General features: G+C 39.3%; 1 protein-coding gene across 1 annotated transcript in view; it reads left to right on the forward strand.

Annotated features, from left to right (window-relative positions):
• The window catches only part of PTCH1 (patched 1), a 66,343-nt gene extending 48,283 nt beyond the window's left edge, over positions 1-18,060 (forward strand). Inside the window, exons 16-24 of the mRNA XM_082497551.1 lie at positions 674-816; positions 2,883-3,066; positions 4,585-4,865; positions 6,407-6,544; positions 9,715-9,857; positions 12,834-12,933; positions 14,280-14,534; positions 15,593-16,121; positions 17,814-18,060. Coding sequence (XP_082353677.1) covers positions 674-816; positions 2,883-3,066; positions 4,585-4,865; positions 6,407-6,544; positions 9,715-9,857; positions 12,834-12,933; positions 14,280-14,534; positions 15,593-16,120 — 1,772 coding nt within the window. The 3' untranslated portion in view covers position 16,121; positions 17,814-18,060. The remainder of the gene's footprint in view (positions 1-673; positions 817-2,882; positions 3,067-4,584; positions 4,866-6,406; positions 6,545-9,714; positions 9,858-12,833; positions 12,934-14,279; positions 14,535-15,592; positions 16,122-17,813) is intronic.
• Positions 18,061-19,403: the final 1,343 nt, after the last annotated feature.

Genomic DNA, 19,403 nt, shown 5'->3' on the forward strand with positions numbered 1-19,403 from the left:
TAAGTCCACAGTAGGCAGTGAAGGTGGATCAGGGCTGAACTCAGCCCTTTGCTGTTCTGGCAATATCCAGGTCAGGGCAAGAAGACTTCAGCTTTGTCTTGAGGAGGGGCTGTGTGAAAGAGGTGATAAATGCAAATTATGGTTATGGAGTTTTGAGTGTGATGATTCTGGAACTGTGGTTCACAAGGAAAAGCACTTCTTATTCTAGACAAGCTTAACTCTTCCCCATATATTCCTCCAAGCAGAGAGCTAGGTTGCTGTCGAAGGCTCTGAGAGGACACGGGACTAGAGGGTCCTAACCTCATCCAACGTCTCCAATTGCCTTGAAGGGAAGCTGGCTTATACCGGTGTACACTACAGCTGCAGCTTGCTAGCTCAGCTTTGCTGCTCTGCACAACATGGGAGGCTTCTCTTGAGGCTTCTCCTTTGCACTTTCTTGCTTTCCCTGCCTTTCTTTGGGCAAAATACTGGACATACAACTGGTACGTTAACCTTCCCACACACTGACAGTGAATGAGGACCCCCAAATTTAGAAGGCAGCAGGCGGATGATTTTCTTCCTGATTCAGCTATGAAAAAAGAGTCATGATTCTTTCTTCCTATTGAAATGTGTTTCTAAGAGTGATTGCTTACCTGCTTGTTTTGTTTTCCCCTTGCCTCCTTTAACTCTTCAGGACTTCAGGATGCATTTGACAGTGACTGGGAAACTGGGAAGATCACTTACAACAATTATAAAAATGGATCTGATGACGCTGTTTTGGCTTACAAGCTCTTGGTACAAACAGGCAACCGAGCAAAACCCATTGACATCAGCCAGGTACTGTATCAGAGTCCATACCGGTTTATACAGGAATACGCAAGTCATCAGGAGTGGGAGGAGATGCAAAGAGCTTGTCATAGTCTTTTTTTATTTTGATTAACTGAATGCCTGAGTTACACTGTACTGCATGGTCTCACTGGCTTTGCTGAAACCACTTGGTAGTTGCAGTCTGGCCTGGGTTACGAAGTGTTCAAAAGCAACACTGGGAATGTCTGTCCTTGATTATTACTGGTTGGTGTGTGTTTGTGGCTGCTCCTGTGTCAGACACACTCAATTTCCACTGAAAATGTTGTAAAAAATGCTTTGCTACATCCGTAGGTAGATGGATGGAGTCTGGTCCTATGCCAGACAGAGCCAATGCTAGCCTTGTTGCCTGCAGTGGCATTGTTTCTGATTTGAATCAGATTGCCTTGTAGGATTGACCTTTGCTCAGCTTTCTGCTGTGGCTTTGGATCTATCATGTTCAATTATTTGGTTAGTTCCTTCCCATTTATGCAAAACATAACATTTTATAAAAGATGTTGGTGAATGATAGTAGAATGGGGCTGAAATCGTTACCTGCTGTATAGTATTCTTGTACCATCATCAGTAAATACATCTATACTGTTAATAGGATTGGCAGTTGTTTGAGCTGCCTAAATAAAATATGTCTGAGGTTCTTTTGCAAGGTTATTACAGCATGTGACTGCATTTGCTGTAACCATTGGTAGGTGGAAATACATTAGGTTTGACTCCTTACACTAAAAAAAATTAGATTTCAAATCTCTTAAGAAGAAATTCTGCAATAACCTAACTTCTCCTCTTCTAGAGTCATCGTTGATTCACTCTGATTTCAGGCAGAAAAATGGTCTTTCTAATGAGCTTCTTGGCAGATCTGCTTATTGTCTTTCTTTTTTTCCTGGCATTAAAGGTGACAGATTTACGGAGTACATTGTTCAAAGTTAACTATGGTGTGTAAAACACACTGCTGTATAGCAACATGCAACATGCTGTCAGGTCTGAATGAAGCTTCAGCTATGAATTAAGCAAAGAAAGGGAGTTGAAGAGAAAACCTTCAGTGAGATTTTGTTTAGCAGAGTGTACCAGGTACGCTGTGGAACAAATGCGATTGGACTGCAGCTGCTGATATAATTTCCTGTGCCTGGGAGGGAGAAAAGTGCGGTGCACCCACAGGGGCTGAGCGCTGTACTGTGCAGTTCCAGAGACAGCTTGAAGACATACAGTTGTTGCATATCCTGTGGACTAATTGAATCCAGATCCTTGGAATCCAGCTTTTTTTTTTTTAACTGCTGTCACTGTTGTTTTTCATTTCATTAAAAAGACCTGAAACTGGAGCTCAGCCAGAATTTTAAATAAACAAAACAAAAAAACCCAGTAATACTTTTCACCCACAGAGTCCTCTGTCAGAGCTCTAGCTGTGCAGGATTTGGCTACAGAACCCCAGAAGTGTACCACTGCTGTTTATCCCACAGATGCATTTGCCCACAGTGACCCAACTAACACAGGGCACTCGTCTGCTTTCTTGACGCTGGGCATTTTCTGAATACATAGGTCATAGGAGGCAAGTGTTAGCAAAATTTATACAGATGTTGTTTTATTTTTATAGCTCTCCTCCATTTACTGGGTGGCATTTCCTTCAGTGTTAACAACAGAGGTTAACTGCACACAGACGTGTATAGGGACTCTTGCCAGGTTTTCTTTCCCTGTCTTTAAATATGTTTCTCCAACTTGGTTGTTTTTCACTCTTGGCTGCAGGCTTTCAGAATTTGGATTTAATTGGTTCAGTCTATTCTGGAACCGTCTGCTGATTTAGTGGTTATTGTAAATATTATATGAGTATTAATTTATAAATAACCATTTTCTGCTGTCACTGTAGTTTTTTAGACTTTTTTCGTTGTCAAACAATAGTTTACTGATAAGTCACTTCAACTGGAGATTCATACTTTTTTTCCTTTTCCCTTCCTATATGTGTGTTGCATCTCCAGGCCATTTGAAAGCTTTACAGCGACAGCCCCAAAAGCAAAACTCATTCTGAAAGGCTTCTATTTTTTTCTATTTTGCAGTTGACTAAACAGCGTCTGGTGGATGCGGATGGAATCATTAACCCAAATGCTTTCTACATCTACCTGACAGCCTGGGTTAGCAATGACCCTGTGGCCTATGCTGCCTCGCAAGCCAACATCCGTCCTCACCGCCCAGAGTGGGTCCACGACAAAGCAGACTATATGCCAGAAACAAGGCTGAGAAGTAAGTACCATTTCATCTTAATGTCTTACAGTTTATATAAGTGCCCCACTCCTTCCTTCAAGAACCAGTAACTCTCGTAGTTGGCTGATGCTGCACAGGGCTCAGAAGCATAAACAGGACAGTATATTGTGTTACTCTGTCGTCTTAGGAGACCCATGCACCATTGCAAATGTGGCACCACTGCAGGGTTTTATCATGTTGAAAAATGAGTTTTATAGCAGCTTAAAGCTCTAAAAACTTACAGTAAACATGGCTTTTTAGTGTCACCTTATAGTTCTGTCTGTGAGAGAAACCTGGAGATGGCATGAAATTCCTGCCTATGTCATTCTGTAATTTCATCACTGAGATTATAATGTTTATTCTCAATACCTAAGGAATTTTTATCAAGTTAGTTCGTATGCTAAGCTACCAATACCAATATGGTACAAGAGCTACTTAGGTAGGGGGAGCAGTCCCATTTGTGCCATTCACTGTTTTCCTGAGCAGCAATGCTGGTTTGCATTGCTTTGCTTCAGCTTTCAATGTCTTGGGAGGATTGCTAGTTGGGCACCAGTGGGGAAGGGGAGAGGGCATATGGGGGAGGACTATTGCGCTCGGAAATGTGACTGGGTAACCAGCTACCCGTGCTTCGGTGTATCCGAACCCGAGAGCTTTGTGGCAGTCAGCCAAGTCTTGTCTTAATGAAAATTTATAGTTGAGATTATAATAGGGCAAATCATGTTTAGCAAGTAAGCTAAATGACCCTGCAGGGTCTGGAACACACAACGGCAGTAACAAAATGCTTGTTGTGAAGGTGTTTTTTTCTTGTCATACAGTAGACTTAGCATTATGCTCAAAAAGAAGTATGGAGAGTGTTGGTTTATCAAATTATTAAAGGATAAAAAGTTAGGTATTTGCTCAGTAGACCATTACTTTTATAATATTTTTTTTTACCAGTCATTTACATCAGTAACAGAACATGGATTTCTGAATCTGACTTTCAAAATATTCAATAGAAATCTTAATAGATTTCCAACCAGCCTAATAGAGCATAATTTTTCTCTAGTTTTGTGTCAGTGGACCTCAATAAATCTCAGGGAAATGACCTTTGATTTCAAAGGAACTGCACTTGCATAAAAAGAAGAGCATTTGGATAAAATGTTAAAGATTATGTGATCTTCTATTTTATATTGCAGTTAGGGATTTTTGGCCAGGTATTCAGTAAAATCCACTATAACACTGATGAGAATTAAATACATGTATTGAAACATATCTGTTAATTTATATAGAATTGTTTGGGGACTTGATGTAGACTGTGTTTATCCCATTGCACTGAATGATAAAATACAGTAATCTCCTGTACTGCTTCAGCTTTGAATTTATTGGGAAGTTTTTAAAATGTCACTTGTTCCAAAGAAGTAAAATTTAAATTCAAAACCTTTAAGCATTTTGCTGTGGAGAACAAAGTGTTTTGTTAATCGTGCTCTCTTTGTATCTTCTTTCCAAACACATATTTTAACACTGCTATCCTTTTCCTAGTTCCAGCAGCTGAGCCCATAGAATATGCTCAGTTTCCTTTCTACCTCAACGGATTGCGTGAAACTTCTGACTTTGTGGAGGCTATCGAGAAAGTGAGAGCTATCTGTAGTAACTACACCAGCCTGGGGATTGCCAGCTACCCAAATGGTTACCCGTTTCTGTTTTGGGAGCAGTACATTGGGCTTCGTCACTGGCTCCTCTTATCCATTAGTGTGGTTTTGGCTTGCACGTTTCTGGTGTGTGCCCTCTTCCTCCTAAACCCCTGGACGGCTGGGATCATTGTAAGTTTATTATAAGGGTCTTTGTTGAAGTCAAATTCCTTTCAGCATAGCTCTTGCTGTAGTCGGGAAGGTTTTGTTTATGTCTGGGCCTCTGGTGGAGTATGTATATTGCATCATTCATTATATATTTATTCAACTTGAGGGCGTAGGGTTCATGCTAAAGGTACAAACCTTAATAACCTTAATCCTTTGGCCACCTTTTTTGCAGCTTTAAAGGTTTCTTAGAAAGGTACATAAACTTTTGCCCTTGCTCAGATGCACACTACTACCACGAGAAATAAAGACACAGAGGAAAATTAAGAGCTTTATTAAATATAAAGTTATTTCTAGTTATGGATTGCTTCTCCCCTTTTATCAGACACAGTTATTTTTCAAGGCGGTTGCTTGTGAGTAACTTGCCCGTAAATTTTCCCACTGATTTCTGAATGCAGTCTTTCTGGAAAAACTGAAATGGTTGGGTTGTAAGTTACACACTGTGGAAAGAGTGTAACTGAGCTATCGAGGAGAAAGAGCCATACAATTATAAATTGAAGAGAATACTCCTCCATGCTTTCTGCAAGGCACCATAAGCCTCTCAGTAAACATTCAAGTTAAATTGAATGATGATGTTCCTATGTTTAAATTCCATAAACTATCGTATGGTTTATAAAATGCCAGAAGTAGAAAAGCGTAAAACAGTTACTAGTTTTTGTAATGTACGTTTATACAACAGGTATGTTAAAAGGTAAATGTTTAGTCTAGAATATTTTTCATAGCACTTAATCAAGCAATTTATGTTATTACTCTTGATTCATTAGCTTATAAAATCATTTATTGTAGTGCATACTTTTTTCCCTTGGAAAAGGCGTTTATTTTCAGAGTCCAGCATTGCTTTTATAAGTATGTCTATCTTTTTTTCCTGCTTGGCTTTAGCAACTTTTAAAGTTGATTCTACAGCTTTCCTCCCCTCCCTTTTCCTCAATTTTTTTTACAAGGTAGATGAAAGAAAAATAAAAGCTTTCCCTTAGATTTAACTGTTCACTTTGTCCATGTCAATGCCTCCAAGTATCTTAAAAGCTCAGAGCCCCTTTGTAACCTGAGACTCATCAGCTGATTATGCCATTCACTTTCTTCTGGGCTTTTTACCTACTCAAAAGTCATCCTTACTTGTATTTGCAGTTCTACAAAAAGAATTCCAATACAGGTAGTTGAAAGTTACTTTTTCTGGAAGGATTGTCTGAGAAACAGGTGAAAAAGAGAAAATACGTGTTTTGGGGGGTATCCATGATAAGGAAGAATAAATTGTTTTTCAGATCACTGATAAATTGTAACCAATACAAAATTGATGCTTGGTTTGTTAACTGGTTCTTAGGAGTATAAACTGTCTCTTTAGTGAGTCATTGCCATTGAGCACAATGAAACACAGAAAAGCAGCTTGTCTTTGGGAGTACAGGATGGCTTTGAGGAGTGTTGTTTTATAGTCACCATATTGTTTTGAAATATCTTTCTCTTCATTTGTATGGAATATAAGAAGTTACTAACAGCTGTTTGAATTTATCTAGGTGGTGGTGCTGGCTCTGATGACTGTGGAGCTGTTTGGCATGATGGGTCTAATTGGAATAAAGCTGAGTGCAGTGCCTGTGGTTATCCTGATTGCTTCTGTTGGCATTGGCGTGGAATTCACTGTTCACGTTGCTTTGGTATGTAAAATCAGGAAGCATTTTCAAAACATTTTAAAATAAATTATTATTTAGTATTAATATTTATTTATTAATGTTTATTTATATTTAGTATTAATAAAATTTAAAAGTTGTGGCGGTGTTAGGATCACAAATCCTTACTTAGTCTCCTGAGTCAGTGACATGATTCTCAGAAAGAAATTTGTCGCAAACAGTTTTGTGTGCAGTTAAGTTTGTCTTGATAGAGTGGAGTTGATCTTGATGAGGTAGTTCCTAACTATTGAATCAGTCTCCCAGGACATAAGAGGGGATACATTACCTGTGATATCCGGTTGTCTGAGTGATGCAAATACAAAGACAAAGCAGATCTGTCAATGCACCTTACTTCAGTCCAGACTCTCCTGGTCCTAATCTGCAGCCTTGCTTTTTTTGCCTCAGTGCTATGTAGCTGTTTGTTGCCTCTTGCATGTAGATTCTGTATCTTGTGGAAGAGGAGCCTTTAAAGATTTTCAAAAACACATATAGTGTAATTTAGTCTCTCAGGACCACTAAAATTTGAATGTATTTGGAGTCATTTCCCACTTGAAAAATTGGCACCTTCTTTTCAGAACCCATCAGTGGTTAATACTGGGCACAAACATGCAGTCTGTAGGAAAATAATTTTCCAGTGTGATGAAGAGGAGCAGAGAGGGGGAAAGAAGTAGGTTTTATATGAAGATTTTCAATATTTTCAAGTTTAAGTGTCCAAATCTAGAGTGCACCTACTCACCCAGTTTAGTAAACCTGGTGTCCAAAAATACGTAGAAACAACAGTGCGCTTGCAAGGGGGCAATTTAGGGTGTTTAAGATATGCAAGAGTCATCTTGTTTTATTTGGTGACAAAGAACAGAGTAAAGGACTGTTTTTCTGTGTCACATTTGACAATGTCAGTGCTGATCTTTCGAACATTTTGCTCACTTAGCATAAGTCATTTTCCTATAAGGCTGTTCTAATCAATATTTCAGAATAGTTTTAAAAACATCATTGTCTTAATGGATTTGAATTTTACTGTATTAAGAAGTAGGAAAGGATGAGTGGTCAATACAATATAATTTTAGGGAGGAGGCGCTTGTAGTCTACTATAATCTCTAGTATTTTAGTACTGTAGCAATCCAAAAAGAAGTGAAGGGAGGGGGCTGGAAAGTGGTGGTGATATTGGATGGGAATGCAGCGGGCCTTTTAGACTCAAAAGGAGGAGTTATAGACTGCTAAGAAGATCTGGTGACAGTGGAAAAGAGAGGAGAACTAACAGGGGTCTTAGCACACTGGAGATGGCCAAATACCGGGGAACATGTTTTACGTCATGTACAGAGTTGGGGCACGTCACGTGGCAGGATGGAAAGAATAATTTTAAGAAAAATTGTAGGGGAAGTAGGGTAAGACTGAAGGAGGAGTAACTGGATCCCTGAAGTGGTGATGCCTTTTTTTCCTCTGCTGCTATGGATAGTTAGGCTTTTGGAGATAAACCTGTTTGCTAGGACTTGCAATAGTTTGGGAAGGGTGAGATGCTAATGGTGTGCAAGAGGAGGAAAGAAATGAGACTTTCATAGAATTGAAGATTTAAAAGAGGAAAACTGGAATAAAAAAGGACAAAACACTTAATTGGTTCTAAATTGGAAGAAACTAATCAAATTTACAGGATTTCAGAGATATATATATATATATATATGCAAAAAAAGGTAAAAGTTACCTGTGGCTGAAGGTAAAATGCCAAGCAAACTGAAAATTGTGGTTTTTTTTTCACATTGACTCTGGAGTCAAAAACTTTCAAACGTAGGCTTTAAATACAGGAATGCCTAGTAGACCTCAAATGATAGCAGCAATACTGACCTTCACAGAATGTCCTGCATATAAACTGTCAAACAGTATTGCATAAACAAAAAAGGCAATGGTGGATATGGTGGATAGACAACTTAACTGTACTTGTTTAAGTGATTCACAATCCACTTGTGGCTCAGTTCTCTGCTACTGCTTGTGAACTGTGACCTTATTTTTTAAATTCTGCAAATAAATTCTGAATCAGTAGTGGACTCTTGTATTATGTGTCCTTTAATTACATACCCCCCCTATGTTTATATAATGTGTTAATATGTTTGTGGATCAGATCCCTTAGCTCCCATTCATGTAAGTCATCTCATTGACAGCTGCTTTTACCCTGAAGGGGATTCTTTATCCGTTTATGTATTTGGGAACGCAAAATGTCCTTGATACATTAATTTTACACAGACCAGTTTTAGTCCAATACTAAAGATTAATAATGCATGGTGTGGTTACCTATAGAAGTTAAGGTTGGGAATCTCGCTCCACATGTACCCATTTTTCATCTGCTTGTCCCACCAAATAACTTTTTAATGTGTTGACTGATTTCACCCCAAGTTTGCCAGATAAATGAAAATAAGCCGCTAGAGAAGACAGACTTAAGTTTCAGGACCAAGAGGAAGAGAGCTGCTTGAGCTCATATCTTAATGGTCAGTAAGAGAATTTGCTGAAGAGAGAGGCCTTATGAATCACAGGAAGATCAGCTAGGCTCTTGTCTTCTTAAACCATTAAATCATACACAGAGAAGACAAATTCATATGAAGCAACAGCATTTGAGTGTTCTTGATACAGCTTGTTCACTAAGGAGTTGGAGGGAGAAAGACATTTCACTTAGTCACATTGTTGCTCAGGCACTACGATGTTCAGCACTATTCCAAAGGCAATTTTATATCTATAGGCCTGCTAGCTTTGAAGTAGTAGAAGTTGCAGAAACATTTATTTTGAGTGAAATAGAAGTGTTAAAAAAAGTTGTGAAAGTTGTGTCCCCGTGAGAGTGAGAGGAGTAGCCCTGTAATTTTGACACCTGAAGTGCTTTCACCATGAAATAAATTCTTTGCAGGTGGAAGCAAGCAAAGCTGGAGACAAAAGCCTACTGATGCAAGCAGGCATTGTTTCCAAAATTATTACTATGGTCTGACTTTGTAATCAGTGTTTACTCTGGTCGTGTGACTTCTGCAGCAGCAATGTGGTATGACTGCAGAATCAGGCCTTCTCTTGAAGGCTAGCCAGCCAGAGAGAAGTAATTAATGGGTGAAAAACCATGCATGCTATGAGAGAGGCTGTTTGGAAGGTTGTACGCATCTGTCTGATAAACAGATTTCGTTGTTTTACAGGCATTTTTAACTGCCATAGGAGACAGGAACCACAGGGCTGTCCTTGCATTGGAACACATGTTTGCGCCAGTGCTGGATGGGGCGGTGTCCACTCTGCTTGGAGTGTTAATGCTCGCAGGATCGGAGTTTGATTTTATTGTCAGGTAAAGCGTTTATGTGTGTCTTGACTTTGTTTTTAAAAAAAAAATAAGTATGCTTTAAATTTTTAGTCACTTCAGCGTATCTGTCATTTTATTACTATGCATGGTGTGTCAAGCATGCTTACGTCATGGTCCTGCTTTCCCTCTGTTTTATTAACTCCTTGTTACATGCTAGACGCGGTAGTGTTTCCATTGCTGGTATTAAAATCTGTTCCAGGAAAATCTGACACCCAGCATGAAAGAACACAAAAATGGCCCTCTTTAGCAAAGTTTGCTAATTCTGGGTTTGAGTCCATTCAAAGCATCTGGTATTGTCCACTATTAACTGGGTTTGACCTTTAACCTTTAGGTCCTCCAGTCTTCTTGTATGCACAGCAATTTGCGTGCAAAAGACACGTGAACCTACAAACACGCTGCAACTGTGCTGCAAGTAACTCTCTCCGGGCCTTCTCCTTCTATCATTATGTGAGGTTTACAGCGATGTATAACAGGGAGAGGAAAAAAAACACCCCATTTGGGAGCTGGGGAACCATAAGTATGAACACAGAACTTCATATTAAAATTCTGTAAAGCAAAGCCTGAAGGCCCTTCTGTTTAGAACTACAGGCAGACTGTTTCTTGTGAATTTAATTAAGAATGTGAATTTGTCAAGTATGAGAGGAAAGCAAGTTTTTCATTGAGGGGAATTTGAGAAGTGCAATGAAACAGATCCTATTCTATTACAAACAACCTGTGGAGCTCTGCAAAATGGCTAATCTTAGAAGTAACACAGGTTCTTTGTGGCAAAGTACAGCATGAAAAAAAATACTCCAAGCCCTAAAAGGGATCTGAGGTACAACTGGGCCAAATAAAAATGCTCTGAAAGATGACTTAACTTCTTAGGTAGACATAAGCTGGATAGATGACTAGACTTAGCTGACATCCATTTGACAACAAGAACAACAAAATGTCAGAGGCAGGAACTGAGAGAATGGCTGCTAAATCTCATCAAGATTTTTTGTTTATATATGTAAGATATTTGAAGAAAGCAGGCAGTTTGCAGTTAGACCTCATGAAACCTACATAAGGATTATTACTATACAGATACTGCATGTCTTGAAACAGAATTTTTATTTTTTTTCCCAAGTCTGTATTTTTTTGCTTTATTTTGTTGGTATAGAAAAAAATAAGGTAGAATTATTCTTTTAGGACCTGATCTGGTAAGGGTTGGAACACTTTGATATATATGTTGCTTATAGATTTAAGCTAAATTTACAGGGGTACATTTGGTGTGCTACTTTTCTACTTAACAGACTAGATTTTGGCAAGCATGTTTTTGTGTCATAGCAAATGGAAGATTGTAGCAGCCCTTCACACCAAATTTGGATTGTGTGTTCTCTCAGTTTATAGAATGAGCCTTTCAACTTTTCAACTTATGTTATTTTACTTTTTTTGGCCATCAGTTTCTCATTTTCTACGACAATCTGACTTTAGTTTGCCTTGTTTAAAAAAATAAAATGAACTAAACTATGAGAGCCTGAGTATTGTTATAGTGGGCGAAGAAGATCCCAACTTCCGGAAAGCGATAGGTTAGTCCAACAATGTGGAAGATTAAGTAAATTAACAGACATTGTATACACCAAGTGGTCAGAGTTATAATCCTCCTGTTTATCCTAGCGTTAGATGGATGAGATGCAAATGTTTTTAATGCCTGTTGTTGATCTCTGTCCCAGCATAAAGTTATGGTGGTTTATGTTAGTAGAGTAGATTGGCTTGCTGATTTTTGCTAATGCAGATCAGAAATTCCCAAATGTTTACAATAGCAGGATATTTGTAGTTTTACAGGAGTCTGATATATTTGATCAGATGTGGAAACAGGGAGGCAGTAAAGTTTGTTGCCAGCTAGACAATGTAATCAGCAGACCCATTAGTAGCAAACTTGCCCTCCGTTCTTCTCCTTTGCCTTCTCCTCCAGGAATTTACCAAGACTGGGTCCTTGAAATCATTAGTTCCAACGCAGCCTTAAGTTTAGTCTGAGCCCCAGCTGTGCTGAATACCAACTAGCAAGGCTTTCCTTTTACTGACAGGTTTACCTTGGTATTCATGAAGGATCCCAGACCTTAGCCCTCAGTGGTGGGAAAGGACAACCACTTGTGCACTTTCCTCTTCTTCCATAGTACTTCAGCCTTTATGTTTGAATTGGCTGACGCAAAACAAGAGTATTCAGAGATGCTAAATTGTTCAACAAAAGATTAGCCTGCAATGCAGCTCTGCCATTGTGGAGTGCTCTTACTCAGTACAATGCTGAAGCTTACTATAGAATGGGCAGCATTTTCTTTGCAGAAAGCGGGTTCCTGTGTTGTAAAAAGGTTGCAATTTGAGCTATTTGGTAAAACTGGAACTCACAGAATTCTAGGCGGAAAGTTGTGATTAATGAACAGCAAGGGAAACCCTTACCTGATACACTGGAGATTTAATTAGAGATTCTGCTGTAAGATGCAGAAGCATTTCACAGTGGATTAGCTGCTGGGAGAAGAGGGCTTCTTTTCCTTCTAGGCTAAATTGTTTAAATTCTACACCCTTCACTTCATTTGTTTGCTTCTGCTGGGTTTTCACTAATGGGGGCCCCTTTTCATTGTATTTGTGCTTTCAATCCATTCAGCTATTCACTGCACATTCCATATTTTTGTGTTTGTGTAACACATTCATAAATAACATTACATGCTTTCAGATTCTGGGAAATTAACAAATGTAATTTTTTTCTTTCCTTTATCAACTAACACTTTGGGTTGTGGAATGTAGCTTCTCTAATTCAAAAGGTAAAAAACCCTATATCTCTATATGAAAAATGATATAATTATTTAGTACAATGTTAGTAATATTTTAGATTTAATTTCTTATATGTATTATTTTAACATATGTAGGAGTAATTTGTAATCCCTTATTTGTAACGCTGTTTGTGGCCATTCTCTCCCCCAAATCCCTTAAACACTGCTTCAGGTATTTCTTTGCTGTTTTGGCAATCTTAACCATTCTGGGAGTTCTCAATGGATTGGTGCTGCTTCCTGTTCTTCTTTCATTCTTTGGACCATACCCTGAGGTCAGTAAAATTAATGGTGAACAGAAGAAATAATACTATGTCTGCACCCCTGCCCCCCTTTTAAAAAAACTTTTTATTTTTAAAATTCTCTTGGATTTTTTTTTTTAGTTTTTACGTTTCTTGGTCTAGGGTTTTTTTTTTTTTTAATTAAAAGTGCTGTTTGTTATTTAGTTGATATTCTTCTACCTGTATTTTAAAAGTCTTTCTAAAATAAGTATTGTTTTAGAAGCTGCAATCAGCAACCTTGTGGGATTATTTATGCTTTTAAGAGCATAATGTGATATGCAAACTAGTTTGTAAAGTAAGGATTTTTCCCAACATTTTGCAAAAGACAGTTTGTTTTGTACACATATCTTCCTCTTTCCTACCTCAATGCCTCTGTTGCTTTTCTCAAAATATTTAACTGAGCAGACCACCAGGAAGGCCTGTGTGGACCAACATACACCGGTGGTGGTCCACAGACCACACCTTGATAACCATGACCGGTCTGCCGGAAGGTCCCCCCAGTCCAGTCTCCCCTCCTTGCGGTGTGCTCTTGGCTCAAGCAACGTTTTTGATAGGTGGAAGGCTTTACTTACATGTTGATGACTTTACAGTATAAAGCCCAACTCCAGCCAAAAAGGATTCATAGCTACCAAATTTATATTTGGTTGTTGATTATTCATTACCTCCTCTATAGTTCACACAATTACTGCATTACATAGGGCTATCACATATTAGTAGAATCAGTGTGCTACGCTTTACATGTCTATATATATATGTACGTTTGTGTACCAGAATAAAACACAAGGTACGTATACAGCACTAGTAATATTTCAGAAGTATTTTTTTTAGTATTAGCAAAACAGTTTTGACAACAGTGTGTAAGCACTTACACTCCTAATAGTATACATATGTCCCTTACTAAAGCAATATATACGTGCTTATGTTATTACCACATATGGCACTATTATGAGTGTGTCCATCTCTCTTTGCAAATAAACACTGGACCATATAATACATACGCATTTGAGGTGATTGTATGAAATCACACTCTCGAAGGGGGAGGACGTCTGTGTATTATTTTTATAAGTGCAGGTGAATGCACGCACACACATACATGCACTTCCTGAGACAATGATACCCAGAAGAATCTGTGTAATCCTGTTTACAAACATATCCACAGATGGAGATCATGTCTCTTTTTCTTTCATTGATTTTTCAGTTCAGTATAAATGCTCATCAGAAAACTGGTGCTAAGGTTTTTGTGGTATGGGAGGTCATATTTGGCGAAAGAACATTTGTGTCAACCACTAATGATTAAAAGGGTAGTGCTATAATGTTACTGAATGCATTGTCATTGTCAGGTTTCTCCAGCCAGTGGGCGAAACAGATTGCCCACACCGTCTCCTGAGCCACCCCCCAGCGTCGTCAGGTTTGCGCTGCCACCCAGGCACACAAATAATGGGTCAGATTCCTCTGATTCAGAGTACAGCTCTCAAACCACTGTGTCTGGCATCAGTGAAGAACTTCATCAGTATGAGGCCACCCAAGGCCCTGGGGCACCAGCCCATCAAGTAATAGTGGAAGCCACTGAGAATCCTGTCTTCGCAAGATCCACTGTAAGTAGCTTGCATATTGGCTGTCAGGAGGGCAAGAAGAGTATTTTTTTTAATCTAAATCTATTTATTTTTGTGGAAAGCTCTTTCGTATTTCTGGCTGATTATGCTTTGTGACAAAACTTGTAAGCAGGGAGTGAAGGCTTTCTTCGTCCTCTCCTTCAGAATCAAGTTGGGGGTAAAATAATGATGGTACGAAAGCAGAGGTCTGGCATGTGTAATTGCTATTACATCCTATTGTCACCAGCCACAAGAGAGAGCTCTCAGTCTGTTTGATGGCTGTTTTCAGAGAGGGAGATTAAAAGATCCAGGCCTCTTCCACACAGTTCCTTGTGGATCAACGTCTCATAAACCTCGCTTTGACAGCACATTTTTGGGGAGAAAGATTGATAGATCCACAAGAAAACAGTTTCAGGCTTGTACCAAATCTTGGGCCCATTGCATCTTGCTACTGGGTTGGTATAACTGGGATTTCAAAGGAAAGTGAAAAAGCTCTGTCTCCTACCCCTGCTGATGCTGCATGCTGAGCTGCAATGCGGATCTGTTTTTGTTCAGCAGAGGCCTAGAAATAGGTACAAGCACAGCCACATTTGAAGTTGGTCACGGTTTATTGACTGATGTGGCCGCTGCGCTTCACGCTTTTTACGGAAATCAGAAAACAGATTCCTACAGTCTATACAAACTACCCTACTAACATCCTGTGTATGTACCCTGTGTGGAATAGAGCCTTTTCCAAATGCCTGCGATTCTGCTTGTTAAACGAGTTCAGATCAAGCGCTTGTCACCCATCCCTTTGAAAAGATGTACCAGTATGCAGGAAGGTTACAATAATGTTTTCAGCTGTCATCCTGTGTTTTTCTGAAGGTACACTTTCCAGGTTCTTATAACTTCAGACCAAAACTGTCTGGAAAAATCAACAATTATCAGACTGCAGAACATTACCTTTGTAGAGTTAGAGCCAGGACAGCATTATTATAATTGTTCTCAGCATAAAATATAAGCGAGCGTAGTGTTTGTTTCCCTCACTTTGTCAGAGGCATAACTGTACATTTCTCTTTCAGGTGGTTCAGCCAGAGACAAGGCATCAGTCGAGTCCCAGATTACAATCAAATCTGGAGTCCGGCACGCAGCAGGCATGGCGTCAGGGCAGACAACCCAAACGGGAAGCGAGGGAAGGGCTGCGACCACCTCCTTACCGCCCTCGCCGGGATGCTTTTGAAATTTCTACTGAAGGGCATTCAGGACCTAGCAATAGGGATCGCTTGGGCCACAGGGCTCGCTCTCATAACATGAGAAGCCCGGCATTCGGTGCCGTGGGCGCCACAGGACCAGCATACTGCCAGCCTATCACTACTGTGACTGCCTCGGCTTCAGTGACTGTTGCTGTCCACCCTGCGGTGCACAGCCACAGCTCTCGGGGAGGGAGCTTTCCGTCCTACGAGGGATACCATGAAGCTGACCACGGGCCATTTGAGGACCCCCATGTGCCTTTTAATGTGCGATGCGAAAGAAGAAATTCTAAAGTAGAAGTTATAGAACTGCAAGATGTTGAATGTGAGGAAAGGATACCTGGCAACAGCTCACAGTAAGGTAGGTACATCTCCTGTAGATGCAGGCTTTGCCTGTCTCAGGCAATGGTGTGATAGAAAGAAAGGGGAAAGATAACATTTCTCTGAGGTACCTTTCCTTCTGGTAGGGTTTACTTATTGGTCCCTGGTCATCTTAAATCTGCTGACTGTGAATGTAGTACATTTTGCACTAGAAGTCAGGTTGGATAAGATTGTACTTTCCAACACTGAGAAGTTATAGTGGGTTCAGACATGAACTACTTCTAAGAGCCTTGCAAAGCGGGTAAGTACATTGTACAATCCCAGCTTACCGGATGAGGAAAATGAAGCAAAGATGTTGTGTAATGTCTTCAAAGCTGTGCAACTGCATTTACTGTTGATAGGTCCTGTCTTCTGATCCCTGAATCGAGCACGTTCTAAAACATACAGAATGATGTTGCCTGGGAGACTGTAAAACTGCCAGCTACCTTAAGAGTTGTCCTCTCTTGAGTAAAACTCCATGAAAGAATTTGAGGTCTGTAATGGACTGAATCCCTCTGTAAGAGGGGCTGATGAAGAGGCGGGAAGGCCCCACCATGCCCAGTGCACTGCTGTGTGGTGGGGTGTCCCCTGCAGTTTGGGGGGGCATGCAGAGACCCACCCAGCAAACTCGCACGCTGGAGGAGTCCTTGGGCCAATCTCTCCCGTGCCAGGGGCAGGTGCAGTGGCGATTGCAGCTGTGCATAGGGTAGAGCTGACCTAGCACTGCATTTAATGTGTTCCTGTGAAACGATAGATACACCCAAGAGCTTGTGAGGCTTGGTACCTAAATCATTATCTGTCCTCAGGCTGGCAAGAGAAGGTTGCAGGAAACAACAGGAAACGGTGCTGTTTAGAACAGACAGGATATTTTAGCAGATTTTTTTTTTTTAAATTTTACACTAATTTTATAGGGAATACTTTGAAGGGGAGAAACCAATTGAGTTTTTATCCTGAAAGCTTTGTGGGGCTTACGCCTGAAAAACTACTTCTCACTATTTTAACTGTTTTTCTCTTTGAGGGGAAGGAAGAAGTGTTAAAACAGTTACTTACCTGTGGATCCCTGTTTTTCTCTTTGCTTTTCAGAGCTTTTCAGTGACAGACACTAGTTTGACCAGAGCAAGCCATTTTATTTTGGTTGTAGAATATTTTAATGTACGCACATGTGCACACATGCATACACACACGTGGAGAGTTTTGATGGAAATTTTTTGATGACTCATAATAAAATCGCCTTCTGATTTATAAAACATCTCTTCAAACATCTCAAAGTGCAAATAGACATTAGTGGGTTTAGCCTCGCAGTCTAGAAATATGGCAAGTAATAGTATCCTCAGAATAAGGAAATACTTGGGCTCAGCTTTTTCAAGCTGAACTGCATGGTAATATGAGATTCTTAACTGCACGCAGTATTAGATGTAGCACATTTCTCCTTTGAAGTGTTCATTGGTTTTGACTGAATTTGTCGCAGTTAGCTAAAGCTGGGGACTCAGAAATTAAGGCATCTGCATTTTTTTAATTGGCATCAGCATTTCTTTACCGGGAAATTCATGACTGAGATGAAAGCAGAGCCCACGTTTTCTGACTGCTAACTGTAACCACAAGAATCATGAAAGGAGTTTTGGATTAGCTCGATTTGTTTGTTTTTCTTGAACTTTAATGAATGTTTGTTTTTCTTCTCTCTTTATTTGTAAAGAGTAATAACCGAAGCAAAGAAGAGGCCAAAGATGGAAAACTGTATTTCCAGAACTGCTTGAAGAGAAGAACTGCTTGAAGTTGTAGAAAAGGACATGCTGCATCAGGACAACAGTTCACTGTTACTGTAACCTATTGTATTATTTTGTTAAATATTTCTTTAAGTATTTAAAAGATGTACACATATGTAATATACAAAGAACAATGTAAAGTAGTATAATCTGGAGTCATTTGCCTCTGGGCAATAGAATGGGGACAATATTGTGTGCGCTTTGTACTTTTTGTACATTGATCTCTGTGCCACAACTAAACTTAATCTAGTTCTAAATTTCAGCATAAGTTGCTGCTGCTTAAATATTGTATAATTTACTTGTATAATTCTATGCAAATATTGCTTATGTAATAGGATTTTTTTTAAAAAAAGATACATGTCTGTTTAAAATATTTTAAATTTGCGTATCACAACCCTGTGGTAGTATGAAATGTTACTGTTAACTTTCAAACACGCTATGCGTGATAATTTTAAAAATAAGCAGATATGAAGAAAAGCAAGTTAATCTGGGAAGCTTAAATAGATTTAGCTATGCGCAGGTTTTGTTTTGCTGTGTGTATCAATGTGTGCATCTGGAAGTGTGCATGCTTTTGTGTGTATGTTCCTGGTGTACTGTAGTTTCTCTTTTACTGTATGGCAACACTTAGTGGGCTTATAAATCCACTGATGCTCATGTGAGTCTGGCTTTCCCTGTTAGTAGGCACTAGTGAAAACTGTGTTGGTGTTTACCAACATATACCATAGACTGCCATCATCAAAGGCCAAACTAAAATAGACAGGAAGTCAAGGTTTGGGGTTGTGGTTTAGTTTCCCACACTCTGAATGACTTGGTTCACATGGCTTTGGTCAAGTCACTTAACTGCCCCATGCCTCAGTTTCTAGTTCTGTACAATGGGTATAATTACACTTACCTACCTCCCAGGAATGTTGTGAGGCTTAATTACTGTTCTTGTAGTGCTTTGATTTTTTTTTTTCTTTTTTTTTTTTTTTTGCAAAAGGTGACAGGTAAGTGCAAACACTATAACCATTATTTTTTCACTTCCAAAGGTGCTGGTGGTTATAGAAATTCAATGAGCATATGCCTTATTTTGATATTGATACTGTTAACTATGAGTGGCGTTAGAAGCTTGATAATTGAGTAGTTTGATGGTGAGCCACAGCTCAGCCACAGCTCAGCTGTGTCCTTACAGCATTGAAAGCAGTATCTTTGGTCACCTTATTTTCATTTCAGGAAGGAAGATAATAGTAAGTGATAAAACTCAAATGGAAGGATAGAAAAAATTTGTTTTCACTTTTTAAGTATAAATGGCTTTCTGATAGGTCCAGGACTGTAAAGACACGTAAGACCTGGGATATTTTTTTCTCTATTGTTTGTTTTTTCCCATGCTGCATCAGCACTTTTAATTAAAACAGCTAAACTGGGATCTCTTTGTGAAACTAATTTAGCTTTTTGTATTATTATTTTTAAACTAAAAGGGGATTGCTGCAGGTGAGGGGTCTGGAAAAAAAAAACACTACAATCTTGTGTTCCAGTTGGAA

Source organism: Vanellus vanellus, assembly GCF_965231255.1.
Source record: "Vanellus vanellus genome assembly, chromosome: Z".
Lineage (NCBI taxonomy): Eukaryota > Metazoa > Chordata > Aves > Charadriiformes > Charadriidae > Vanellus > Vanellus vanellus.